Source organism: Chinchilla lanigera, unplaced genomic scaffold (genome assembly GCF_000276665.1).
Source record: "Chinchilla lanigera isolate Chin_1 unplaced genomic scaffold, ChiLan1.0 scaffold00036, whole genome shotgun sequence".
NCBI lineage: Eukaryota > Metazoa > Chordata > Mammalia > Rodentia > Chinchillidae > Chinchilla > Chinchilla lanigera.
The window spans coordinates 4,275,753-4,289,251 of NW_004955437.1; the positions used below are offsets into that span (position 1 = coordinate 4,275,753).

The 13,499-nt window shown below is 53.7% G+C and overlaps 1 protein-coding gene across 1 annotated transcript in view; it reads left to right on the top strand.

The window, feature by feature from the left end:
• The first annotated feature begins 53 nt into the window (after window positions 1-53).
• Window positions 54-13,499, top strand: part of Kcnk5 (potassium channel, two pore domain subfamily K, member 5) — a 37,967-nt gene continuing 24,521 nt past the window's right edge. Inside the window, exon 1 of the mRNA XM_005389600.2 lies at window positions 54-603. Coding sequence (XP_005389657.1) covers window positions 418-603 — 186 coding nt within the window. The 5' untranslated portion in view covers window positions 54-417. The remainder of the gene's footprint in view (window positions 604-13,499) is intronic.

Genomic DNA, 13,499 nt, shown 5'->3' on the forward strand with positions numbered 1-13,499 from the left:
GGCGTCAGGCCCCGCCCCCGCCTAGGTCCGGCGCGGGCGGGCAGAGCGGGCCTGGCGCTGGTTAAAGAGGCGTGCGGAGGCGGGCGCGGCGCACACGGCTGGAGCGCGCGGGGGAGCGATCCACGTGTCTCCTCGGAGTTAGAGCCTCAGTTTACCCCGCTTCTCACGCCCAGCAGGTTCGGCGCGCCCCCTCGACTCCCCTTGGTGTTTGTCGACCCCGCCCCGCCGCTCAGCTCCCGCGATCGGTGGCCCAGTTTGGCCCGGCAACTTTGTCCCGGGAGCGGCGCCGGGGGGGACAGGGCACTGCGCATGCGGAGCTCCAAATTCAAACAGCTGTTTGCAGAGGCTGCGGGCGGGCGGCCGCGGAGTCGCGGGGGCTAGAAGAAGCTCTCTGGAGGAGGCGGCTGCCCCAGAGCCATGGTGGACCGGGGTCCTCTGCTCACCTCGGCCATCATCTTCTACCTGGCCATCGGGGCGGCGATCTTCGAGGTGCTGGAGGAGCCGCACTGGAAGGAGGCCAAGAAAAACTATTATACACAGAAGTTGCATCTCCAGCGGGAGTTCCCGTGCCTGAGCCAGGAGGGCCTGGACAAGATCCTGCAGGTGAGCCGCTGCCAGTACCCCCATAGACACCTGAGGCTGTTTGGGGCTATAGGGGTACAGCCTGTGATGACCCTCAGTCCCTGGAGGCGGTCCTGGAGTGAAGTAAGGGCAAGTCCCCTCCTGGATCTGTCGCTCAGCGCGGGACTCCGGGGTCGCTCACGCGCGGAGACTTGTCCCTCCTGGGGAGAGAACTTGGGGCTGACTCCCGAGTGAACTGGGGCCCGGGGTGGCGCGGTGTGGGTGCCTCCCATTTTGGAGGGAGGCTGTGGGGCGGATAAAGGCGTTTATCTTTTCTTGGAGACGCTCCCGGAGTCCGGGAGCCGAGCCGGGTGCCACCCTTCGCGTCTGCACTTCCCCGCTCTGGGGCCAGAGCCTCCTTGCCCGGCTTCTGAACCCCGCCGAGCTGTGCAAGGCCCGCCCCCTCTCCCGCAAACCCAAACCTGGGCGAAATCTCCCTGTCACCGCGGGGCCCCGGAGGAGCCGGGGGGCTTTTCGGGCCTGAGCGCACAGAATGAGGGCTGGTGGGGTGGCTGGAATGTTGGGGACGAGGTCGGGCTTCCAGGAAGGCTTATCTCTCGGAGGCATTCCTCACGGGCTTGGAGTTAAGCTTCGTGAACGCGGCAGGTTGCACCAGCTAGCAAAACCCCGGTGGTCCCTTTTCAGGGCGGAAGGGCTGTATGGAAGGGGAGCGGGCGGCTACCTCAGGGTTGGCATTGGGGGCCTGCTCTGGCACAGCCTCCTAGTGAGTGCACTGACCTTACTTGGGTCAGCTGGGGTGGCCGCGCTAGCCAGGACCTTGGGCCACTTTGGGGACCGGCTCTTGCTCTGTCCCAGCTTTTTGTGGTCTCAGCTTCAACCTTGCACCCTCCCTGGTCAGCACTAAAGATCTCCCCTCATTAGGAGAGCCTGGTGGATTGTCTAAGGTACTGCATTTCTCCTGGGCTGGAAGATACCAGGGAGGTGATCCGAGGAGAGACGTTTAATCTAACAGCTCTCCAACACTGTGTGCACATTGAGTGCTCTCGCTTAGTGCCTCGGTTTTCCTGTATGTGGAGTGGAAAAGAACCCATCTTTGCTCCGCTTTCCTGCTCTGTACTTTGTAGGGTTAAAGGCGTTTGGAAAACGTGATGTCTTGCCGGTACTACCTTCTTTTTGTCTCCAGACCGGATGCACATTCGCACAAGTGAGCATTTAGATGCCCCACTGTAGACAGGTCTCTGGTGACGGGTGAAAGGGCTGGCAGGTGCAGTATTGGATTTCAGTGGCGTCTCCTGTGTAGGAGCAGTGTCCAGGGTGAGGGGAGGTGAGGTTGGGAGTGAGCTTCAGAAGACACTTGGTTGTTTTTCCGCTCTTCCTAGCAGGAATTCCGGAACAGCGCTCGGGTTCTTTCTGTGGGGTGTCTTGTGTGTGTTGCTGCCGGGAGGGGGGTCGCTTTATGATTTCCCTTGAGGAAACAATCCTTCCGGAGGAGAATTTTTGTTTAGTTTGCCCTGGGGCTTTGTTTGGGGGGGAGGGGAGGATGCTAAAGCCTTGAGCTGCCCTCGGGGTGTTTCCCTCTTGGCGCTGCTGCTCCTGAGGGGAAGGAAGGAAAGAATTCAAGGCTGGATGTGGGAAAATAAACTTCAAAACAGAAGGAGAAGGGAAGGGGTTAGGCAGCCGGGTGCAGCTGGTGGTGGTAGCTTTGGAGGCTAGACGGCTTCCTTAAGGTGATCGGACAGACAAGAGATCTTTTATGTTCAGGTCCTGCCAGATCTATCAGCAATTACCTCCCACCCCAAAGTGGGTGGATAACTTGTTTTTTAATGTGTTTTTGAAACAGGTTCTGGCTATGCAGTTCAGCCTGGCCTTGAGCACATTTTGTAGCCCAGGATGGCCTCGAATTTGGCAATGATCCTCCTGCCTCAGCCTCCCAAATGCTGGGATTACGGGCGTGCGCCACCACACCCAGCTAGATAACTTTTAGAAGGATTTGGGCATTAGCCCAATCTGATTTGGACAGTGGTTACAGATAGATAAGTTCTTGAACATAGATACCTCTGACCAGTCCAAAATAAAAACAAAAACAACCACCAAAAAAACTCATCAACTGTAACTGGGACTGTCCCCTCCCTTCATAGGAAAAAACCCAAGAAGCAAAAATCAGTGGAAGCCTTTGCCAGCAGGAGTTTTAATCTGCACAAATCTGCCTTGCCAGGCTTTCCGATCTATGCCTTGGGGCAGTGCCTCAGTCTCAGGAAATTGGTTTAAGGAAAAATGAAAACTGAAAAAAATCTTCTTTCCTGTCGGGCTGCTTGGGCATCTTCCACCTGAGGGTCTGTGTTGTGTCCCAGCTTCTGAACTGGCTTGTGATCCTACGGGAGCCCCTCTAGGAATTTTCAGGGTCAGGGTGCAGCCTGGGTTAGGATTTGTTTCTCTTACCTGCAAGTTGTATTCACTTTCAAATAGTAAGAAAGGGAGGTAGTGACTTCTCTTTAGAAATACCTCTGAAGTCATCAGGCACTTCCTCCTTGCTTACCCAGCGGGCTTTCTGGGTCCCCCTGCTTGAGACCACGTGGTTGCCCTCCTTTCTGAACCATCTTCAATCCTTACTGCAGCCCTTGCTGTGTCAGACTTTTAGTGGCAGCTCTCTCAGCCTCTTGCTGCTTTTGCATCGGTGTTTTCTGTATTGCAGAGGTTCCCGCAAGGGATGGTAGAGTTTACTGCGCTCCTCACTCTGTGTTGGGCATTCTATGGGGGGCGTTTCAGGAGGCTTGGCCCTGTCCCTGTGCAAGCCAGATAACTTACCTTTACCTCCGTTTTCTCAAGTGCAAAACCGGGACTTAGTGAGGCTCTGGGAAAGGAGAGACGTGAGCAAGATAGAGAGCACCAGGTCGCCGGCCTCTGGCGTTTACTGAGCTGTGAGGAAGGCTGCTTCTCAAGTGCAGCACTTGCGCTACTCCTCATGGTGACGTTCTGCCTTCAGATAAGGAAGCTGACCCTCTGAGAAGTTAAAGTGGCCACAGAGACACAGAGGTACAGCCTGGAGGGTACCCACAGGCCTGCCCCTGAGCCTATACCCTGGTCTGCCTTGGCTCCCCCTTCTGGACCTGTGAAGCAGCTGAACTGTTACTCTGTAAGTGAGCCCGGTAAATTGGTTCAGCTGCACTCTGGACTGCTGGGAAATTCTGTTTTCTGCCTTCTGCAGAACAGACGTCGCATGCAGGCTCCTCCCGAGTGCTGCCTGCCTGGCCCAGCACTGCCCATGGGACCAAAGTACTGCATCACTTCAGCCCTCTGCACTTGCCCTTTTGGAAGCCCCCTGTCCCTGCACAAGGCCCCCTGAAAGTACAGGGTTGAGCTGAAGGGAAGGAATGGCAGCCCCTCTCAGCCTCCTGCTGTGGCTTACAGTGATCATAAACAGGAGGGGACTGAGCTCACCCGCCCGGCACCAGACATCTCGATTAAGCACTTTATGTGCGCTCCTCATGGATTCTCCAGGACCTCGCCACAAGGGAGGGGGATGAGGACAAAAGAGGGTGTGACATCACTAACCCAGCGACATACAGGAGAGGTGGCTTTCGGCTCTCAGGTGTCATGGGATGTGTCAACAAACGTTTTATTTATATCTTTATTTTTTGTGGAACCCAGGGCCTTGCCCATGCCCAGCAAGCCCTCTGCCTGCTACTGAGGATTCCCCTGCCTGTCCACACCATTTATTATTCATGTACTGATTGATTGTCTTCTTGAGACAGGGTCTCACTATGCAGTTCAGACTGGTCTTGTTGAACTCACTTTGTAGCCCAGGCTGGTCTCGAACTCGCAATGATCAGCCTCCTGAACTCGAACTGCCTCAGTCTTCTGAGTGCTGGGATTACAGACAAGTGCTGGGATTACAGGTCTGAGTGCTGGGATTACAGGTGTCTGCTACCATGCCTGGCAGGACAAGGATTAAAAAAAAAAAAAGAAAAAGAGGGTAGCCCCTTCCCAGAAACTTCCTGGCCCCCGTGGGCATCTTCCCCTCCTAGTGCATTGTCATACTCCAGAGCTGTCCGTGTATCGTCCATCCACTTTCTGAGCTCTTGGTGCTGTACACACATCCTGCGGCAGTCGTAGTAAGGCTATTCCAGTTTTGAGATTCTGACATCCTGTTACTAACAACCACGTCCTTCCCGAATTTGCAGACTAGAACCCTGCAGCGTAGGATATTTACATCTGACCGAAATGCCTGGAATGGGGTGCATAGAACTTTTTGGAGAGCTGAGGGTTAATATGAACACCCTCCACCCCCTCCCCCCCACACACTGTGTTTCAAGCCTGGGTGGAAATTGTAAAACCCCGGGTCCACTTAACTGCCTTTGTAAGTAAAGGGAGCACAATAGATCTTTTGATTCACGAGGATCCCAGAGGCCTCACATCATTAGTTCCAGCTTGGATTCTCACCGTCTCAGACTGCAGAAGGGAAAAGTAGGCAAGTTTGGGTTTTTGTGAGCAGCGGGAAGAAAAGGTCCCTTCCTACTGGCTTGTTATTTATGATCCACTCGAAGTTGAGGGCTGCCACAATCAAACCAAATCAAACAAAACAAACCCCTCAGAGGATCGATGAATCCACCTTAGTTAACTGCCCCGGTGGAAAGTGAATTTTTATTACATCGTTTTGAGAGTTTTCCTAGAGCTCTTAGGATGATTATGTACTGCACAGTAATTGAGAACAGAGCCGAGGAGGGTAGAAATTTGCAAGTGTTGAAAGGTTCTGGGGGAATCTTAAAGGAGCACGCTGGAAGCGGGTGGCGGTGGTGATTGTTGCTTTTAAGTATTTTCCTGGGGTTTTGCCCTATTTATAGTCTGGTGCTTAAGAGAAACACAATCTTCCCGGGTTTTGGATGCTGCGCTTGGCTGGCCCTGACCTCGGGCCAAAGGCTTTCATCTTGAACTTGGTTGTTGCTAGCAGATTGGGCCTAGCTCTGAACTCTGTATGTGGCTGTGTTGGGGGATTAGGGACGGGGAAGTGTAAGATTTGGGGAGCAGAGGAGCGCAGCTCTTGGGGCAGAACCCCCGAGGGCGTGTGTGTGCCAGTCCGGGTGTGGAGTCTGTGGGGTGCTGGCCAGATCCGGGGTGAGGGGGAGGAGAAGTGAGGTGGGGACTCCAGGAGAACACGGGAAGTGTGTCTGCCTCCTTCCGTGGCTCCCTGTAGGGAGTGGAGGAGGTAAAGGTGCATCTCTGGAGATGTCACGAAGTCCTGTGGATCCTGGAGTAAGGAGAGAACTGGCCTCTGTCCTCGCCAAGGGTGGCTCCTCACGGACACGGAACGCGCTACTCCAAGCAGGGATCTTCCTCCAAGTGCGCCACTGCGGAGCCCAGCTCTTAACTGAAGCATCAGCCCTGAACTGTGTGTGACTCTGAGGTGGGCTCTGAAGGCTGGCTTGGAATACTGCTTGGCACACACTAAATCTTCATGAAGAGTTAGCTCAAGGCTGTAATTCCGCCTGCTCAGGAGGTTGAGGCAGGAGGATTGGAAGGTCAGCCTCCAAAACTTAGTGAGGTTGTCTCAAAAAGAAAATTCTTTTTGTTTTTTTGAGAGTGTCTCACTCTGTAGTTCAGGCTGGCCTTGAACTCGCTATGTAGCCCAGGTTGGCTTTGAACTGGTGGTGACCCTCCTGCCTCAGCTTCCTGAGTGCTTGGATTACAGGTGTGTGCCACAATGCCCAGCAAAAAATAATTTTTGAAATGGGCTTGGGATACAGCTCAGTGGTCTCTGAGTTTATTTCCTGGAAAAAAAACCCCAAAAACTGGGGATGGTAGTACACACTTGTAATTCTAGCTCTCCAGAGGCCAAAGCAGAAAGATGCTTGAGTTTGAGGCCAGCCTGGGCTACATAGTGAGTTCAGAACCAGCCTGAACTACATGGCGAGACCCTTTCTCAAAAAATTCAAAACCAAACCAAAACCTGCCACCGCAGGTTGGATTTCCTCTAGTCACGATTCTTCAGCTCAGAAGTGTTTTGGGTTGTTTTAAGATTTTGGAATATTTGCATATGCATAATGAGATATATCTTTGGGGTGGGTTCCGAGTAGTAAATGTGAAATTTGTTGCACGTACATACCCCCTTATTCACGAAACCTGTAGGTAATTTTACACAATACTTTTAGCGGCCCTGTGTTTTTGACTGTGACCTGACGTGTGATTGTGTGTGGGATTTTCTTTTGTGACTTTCAGATGCAGCGTTCCAGATTTTCAGAGCAGGGATGCTTCACCTACCTGGGACTGCCACTTCTAGATACTCTGCCTCCAGCTCTGGGGCGGGGAGGTCCACACACAGTTGTGGCAGGCTTTTGAACTTCCTCAGGCATCTTGGTGCTAGGGTTGAGCCCAGGGCCTTACAGGCACTAGAACATGCTGCACCCCAAGGCTGCACCCCAGCCCTGAATAGTCTCCACTGTAAAACACAAACGTAAAATTTCCTGTCTTAACAAGGTTTTTGTTTTTGTTTTGAGACAGGGGCTCACTGTGTAGGTAGCCCAGGCTGGCCTGGAACTCGAGGCGATCCCTCCTGCCTCAGCCTCTCAAGTGCTGGTCAGTAGTTAGTGTTAACTATTCATAACTCTTCATACTGTTGTGAAACACATCTTCTGAACTTTTTCATTTTGCAAAACCAAGGGTGTACACCCCTTGCAACAAGTCTGCTTCTCTACCCAGTAATTGCCATCCTACTTTCTGTTTCTATGAATTTGGCCACGTCAGATATCTCCTTATCTGTTGAATCACATGGTCTTTGTCTCTTGGTGTGTATAAAATGGTACAACCACTGTGGAAAACAGAATGGGGATTCTTCAAACAATTAAAAACAGAACTGCGAAATGATGTAATGAGCTCACTTTGGGGGATCTATCAACTGAATTTTATTTTATTTTATTTTATTTTATTTTATTTTATTTTTGAGACAGGATCTCACTGTATAGTTCCGGCTGGCCTTGAACTCACTATGTAGTCCAGGCTGGCCTCAAACTCAAGGATCTTTCTGCCTCAGCCTCCCAAGCACTGGGATTACAGGCGTGCACCACCAGGTCCAGCTCGCCTAAATTTTTTAATTAAATAACTAGAAGAAGAGAGGCTGTGGCTCTAGCCCATAGCCTCCGGGATACATGGTTATCCTGCTGAACTGAAGCCATAGGCCAGAAAAGCGAAGGTCAGATACTGAAGCCCTTCTAAGTCTGGGCAGTGTGATGGGGCTTTGAACCCACCTCACCTTGTGGCTTTGCTCAATAAACACCCTTGAGAAGCAGGGTTGGTGGGAAACCCACTTTCCGGGCCCCATCACACTTCCACAGTTTGCAAGTATGGGAGTGGGTGACCTTTCAGAAAGGTCCCTTTTCCTTCACAGTCATTTGTAACTTAAAAAAGTGGAAGATTCCATCCAGAAGTTGCTGTGGGTAGCTCCTTCACCCCAAGCGTCCTGATAAGGACACCTCCCACTTCCTTTTGATATAGGAGAAAGAAACTCCCAACCTGCTTGATGTTGGAAATGCGAGTTTGTGTTCTCTGAACTCAAGGGATGAATTCTAGGAACCGGAGTGGTTAAAGAGCAGGGAGAATTTATTGAGAGAAAGAAAACTTCTATCTAAGAGGGACAGAAGGGGGCCCGGAAAGTGGGTTTCCCACCAACCCTGCTTCTCAAGGGTGTTTATTGAGCAAAGCCACAAGGTGAGGTGGGTTCAAAATGGGACAGCTTTACAAGTGCTGTCACTTAGGTAATGTTGGTCCAATAGGAAATCCAAGATGCGTATGAGGTGGCACAAGACCATGGTGGAGGGCCGGGGATATAGCTCAGCGGCACAAGCCCCTGCCTAGCAAGTGCAAGGTCCTGAGTTCGATTCCTGCTACCCCCCAAAAAAGCTAAGAGAGTCAGTGATAGTGGGAGAGCTATTTGCTGCGCATGGTGGCGCACGCCTGTAATCCCAGCACTTGGGAGGCTGAGGCAGGAGGATCCTTCTCAGTTCAAGACCAGCCTGGTCTACAAAGTGAGCTCAAGGCCAGCCTGAACTGCATGGCGAGACCTTGTCTCAAAAAGACCAAAAAAAAAACAAAACCCAAAAAAACCAGACTACGGTGGACCAGTAAGGTTATATAACAAGTCTAGTGGCCTGGGTAATATTGATTAAACAGGGATCAAGTTGGGAAGCAAGTCTCCTAGCAAGCGCACCTGGGACGGACAAGGACTTTCCTGGATGGGGGGTGGGGTCAGGGAGGGTGAGTCCTCCAGGGTAAAGTGATTGACGCCTACTTAGAATATCACTCACAGCCGTTCATCCCAGGGAAGCCGTGAGTGAGCAGTTCTTTTTCTTGAAGCCTGGCCTTCAGTGAATGCCCGGCCCTCCAGCCACAGTTGTCTTCTGCGTGGACCTCTCCGGCCCAACCCTGTCCGACTGTCTATAATATTTCTACCGAACTTAGCTGTCTGTAATGCTTTCTCCTTCTGACTAGTGTTGCGGGGGGCAGGCAGGGATTTCCCAGAAAGCCCTAGAGGCAGACAGACCCCAGCTTTCAATGAGAACACCTCTCTATCTGAAGACAGTGACAGCCTCCTGTTTGGCCTCCCCAGACTGCCCTTGGCCACCCCTGTGGGAGAACTGGGGGTGCCGTGCCCAGCTCTGTGCCACCCCGGAGGCCTCTAGGCTTTTTGTGAGGGGTTACCCCAACCCCAGCTCTCCTAGTCCTGGGCGGGGGCGGGGGAGCACGGAGCCTCCTCCCTGCTGTCCCGCTGATTTCTGTCTGCTGAGTGAAGCCTCCCGTCTTCTGGTTTTGGGGAGGGTCGTTAACCCCAGCGTGGTCTGCCGGGGAGAGGAAATTAGGCCTCAGCGGTGACAGGAGGGGAAATTCGGTCCCAAGTGCTGAGTGATAGATAGGCTGCAGATGGTAGAGGCAGGAGAGCAGGAGCAGGGTCGGAGGGCCTCGGAGGGCTCGGTTCCTGTTTCCTGACGTCTCCGGGGGCCCTGGCTGCCAGTGAAGCCAGCCTGTGCCCTCCGAGAGCCCTGAATGTGGAGGCAGAGGTCAGGCACCGTGTCAGACTTTGCCTCGGGAAGGGCGCCTGGGGGTTTTCCGGGTGTGCGCCAGGCGGGGATAGGTTTTTACTTCTGGGCTTGCAGATGGCAGGGGTGCAGGGTGAGTGTGTGGTCGGCAGTGCTGTGCCCATTGGGCCGGGGGTCCCTGCTGTGCGTCCTGTCCAGGAGCCCCAAGGCCACATGCACTGCCTGGGTCTGCACAGCCAGGCAGAGGGCTGAGATTCTGCCTCTCTTGCTGAGTCGGGCTTCGGTCCTGTCTGAGGGGAAGGGCAGCTGCGGCAGGGGTTGACCGCCTCAAGCGGGGAAGCGGGTGGGCCGTGGGCCACAGGCCCCGTCCATGTCGGTCGTCTCGCTGACCCTCACTCAGCCACCTTCTGCAGTGGGTTCCTGTGACTTCGTAGCAGAGGCAGCAGAATGCCTTGTCTGAGGCCCTGACGAGGAACAGGGGTTGGAGCCGATTGGAGCCCAGAGCCCATGCTCAGCACCATTCTGCTCTGCCTGAGGCTGCCTGAAAATGGGGGAGAACAAGGAACAGAGGAACAGAAGTGGGAAAGCGCCAGGCATGTGTGGCCTCCTTGCAGGCTTAAGGTGAGGTGGGCTGAGCCCCCGGATGCTGACCAGTGTGACCTTGGGCAAGTCACCTCATCTGAGAAATGGGACAGTACTACAGTCTCCCTAGAATCAGCGCTAACATGCTAGACGGAGGGTCTGGTGCGTGCGACAGGTGACTTGCTAAGTCGTCTCTGCGGTCCTGTATCCCGTCCCTCTGGGTACCCTGTCCCTGACTGACACCTTCCTGAAGGCCCCTCCATGTGCTGACCTCCTGATCTGGAGGCGGGGACGGGAGGTTGATAAAATCCCTGGAGTCACCCAGGAGTTCCCATTTCTTACAAATTAACCAAGCACAACTTGCCCCTCCCCCGAGAGTGATGGTTCTACACCTGAAGGCGTAGCTGGTTTACTTCCTCCCTTCCAGACCCAAGCCTTGGTTAAGGTTTTTCCCTTGGAGGATTCCTGGATCCCAGGTGCCCTCACGAGTGGTGGCCACACAGGTTCTGAGGTCAGAGCCCGGCCCTTTTAGAGCGCCCTCAGTAACCAGGACTCCTTGATTGTCTTTGAAATGTGCATTCTTTTTCTTCTCCGCCATCTAAATGCTTAGATTTTCCGCTGAGCTATTCGGGCAGGGTTGTGCACTTCGGGCTGTTGCCACCTCCGGGGCCCCCTGTCGTCTGGCGGCAGCTGCTTAGCCAGGTCCCTCCTGCAAGGGGATGCTCGTCCTGAGCCTGGGAAGCGAGCTGCTTGGTCATGTAGCTGGAGGCTGGCCCTACGGGCTGCCCGGAGTCTTGTCAGCCTCGTCTGGAGGAGGAGATGCGCTGTACAGCCCTTGATTTGTCTGTGTGACCCCGAGCTGGGGATAAGGAAGCCTTTATCTGAGCTGCAGTGTTGGGCAAAGCTTGTTCTACCTGCATCCTGGCTTGTGCTGTGATGCTGGACAGATTTTACCTTCCAGACTCCTCCGTTCACTGAGGGCTGGCAGTGCCTGTTAAATTAGGCCCAATTAGTAAGAATGTGACGTGAGCAGTGGCTGCATTTCGCCATCCCCAGGCCTGTGTCAGAGATGCCCAGTAAGTGGCGGGGTGCGGGGCCTTTTGTCTTGCTCTGTGGCTTGCTGTGTTGTGCTCGGTGCCCTGCAGTAAGCTAGGCTCAGAGAGCTCTCAAAGATGTGTAGACCTTCGGGCTGGAAGTCCAGTCAGCAGAGATCAAGGTCATGGCCAACAGAATGAAGCCAGGCCCACACTGTGGCCCTTGGTTTTACAGGCTCTGAATTGTCGAAGGAGGAGGCCGCCATGACTGAATTTAGTCCACAGGCCCCACGCCCCTTCAAGCCACATCCCATGGGGCTGGGTAAGGAGAGACTTTAGTTCTTCTAAATTGACATATAATAACTGTACATTTTTATGGGGTACTGGGTGATAACTCATTACATGTGTATAATGTATAATGATCAAAGCTGGGCAACTAGCATTTCCATCTGCTTATCGTTTATGTCTGGATCCTCCTGTCTTCTGGTTCTTCATAAAATGTGTAATAAATTGTAATCATTGATCACACGATTGTGCCGTAGAACACAAGAGCACATTCCTCCTCTAAACGACCCCTCCTAGCCTTCGTGACCACTGTCCCACTCTTTGGGCACCTTTTTTTTTTAGCTCCCATACGAGTGAGAGCTTGTGCCATTGTTTTTTCTGTGCTTGGCAAGGACAGGCTTCCAAGCCCTACCTGGGACTTTTTTTTTTCTTTTCTTTTTTGTCTTTTTGAAACAGGGTCTCACTGTGCAGTTCAGGCTGGTCTTGAGCTCACTTTATAGCCCAGGCTGGCCTCAAACTCACAATGATCCTCCTGCCTCAGCCTCCTGAGTGCTGGGATTACAGGCATGAGCCACCACGCCCGGCCTACCTGGGACTTTTGTATCCCACCTGGATGCTACATCCTTGGCTGCCGCTCTCGAGACCCAGGGCACAGTGCGTCCTCTGAACATGGGACTCATCACCCCCACCTACGGGAGAGTAAAGATAGGGAGAAAGCTCAGGGGAAGCTCAGCAGGGCAGCCTCCAGCTGGGTGCTGTTTTTCCCCTTGGCTGGGGCACTGCGCAGAGTAAACACCTTTCCTGACTCGGTCTGTGTATCTACGGGAGCCCTGTCTGTGTTCCCCAACCCATCCCTTGTTTTGTAAATTCTCCCGAATGCGGGGATGATGGTGGCGGAGGCAACTCCTGTCAGCCAGGGCATTGAGCAGGTCCCTGTCCTCCCTCGTAGGTGAGGTGCTGGAGGGGACCTGTGGTTTCTGCTTTCAAGGAACTTGACAGCAAGCAAACACGCAGGCCTTCATTCAAGAGCTGTTTGCTAAGCACGCGGCCTTCACCGGCCACGTGCATGGTATGCGCTCAGGCCAGTTTGAGGATCGCGGCAAGAGAAGGAGCCGTGGTTCCTCCAGCTTTTTAGGGACTGTCCTGCGTGTGCTGCGTAAAGCAGGAAGATAGGCTCACAGCTGGGACGGGTGGGGGGTGACGCGTGTGCCTGCTCCCCAGTGCCTTCCGAGAAGGAGCAGGGAAAGCCCTTGCTGTTTGCACAGGAGGAGGGCAGCTCCCCGGCCATGGCCCAGAGCACCTTTGGCGCCTGCCGAGCCTGTGTTAGACTTTTCCTCCCGCGGCCCACCTTGGAGGGAGGGAGCAGAAGTGTTTTCAGGGTGTTGCCTGCAGCACCTGGGCGACACTGCCCAGCCCTCCGAGGCGCTTGAAGACAAACAGCTTTCTGCCCCACACCCTTGCCCAGGGTCTCTGCTGACCCGTTTATTAGAGAGCTTCACGTGTGACCTCAAAACGCTTGGCTCTGCAGGGCCCTGGCATCCAGATGGATGTCCGCATGGGAGACAAGCCCAGTGAAGAGTGGTTAAGCTGGGGGTAGAATTGTCTCCGGAGCCAGGTTCAGGTTCATCTAGCTTGCAGGGCCCGGGCTGTGGGCCTTTCTTCCTACCCCACTGCTAAATGTTTTTTGAAAAATTGCCTTCCAGTTAGAGACCTCTCCTTAGCATGCATGAGGCCCTGAGTTCCATCCTCAGCATTGCCCTACCATAAATAAATAAATACATTTTAAAATATTTGGGGCTCAGAGCACTTCTACTGACACTACACCATTTGGCGCGCCCCCTGCCCTGCCCCGATCGTGAAAGCCAGCTCCCCCCACCCGTTGGTGACGCCTGGGAGAAGAGGCAAAAGCTAGAATTCTAAGCTGTAGGCTGGGAAGGGAGGATGTTTTTCTGAGCCAGCCAGAGCCTCAGGCAGAAAAGAAAGGATCAAGGAT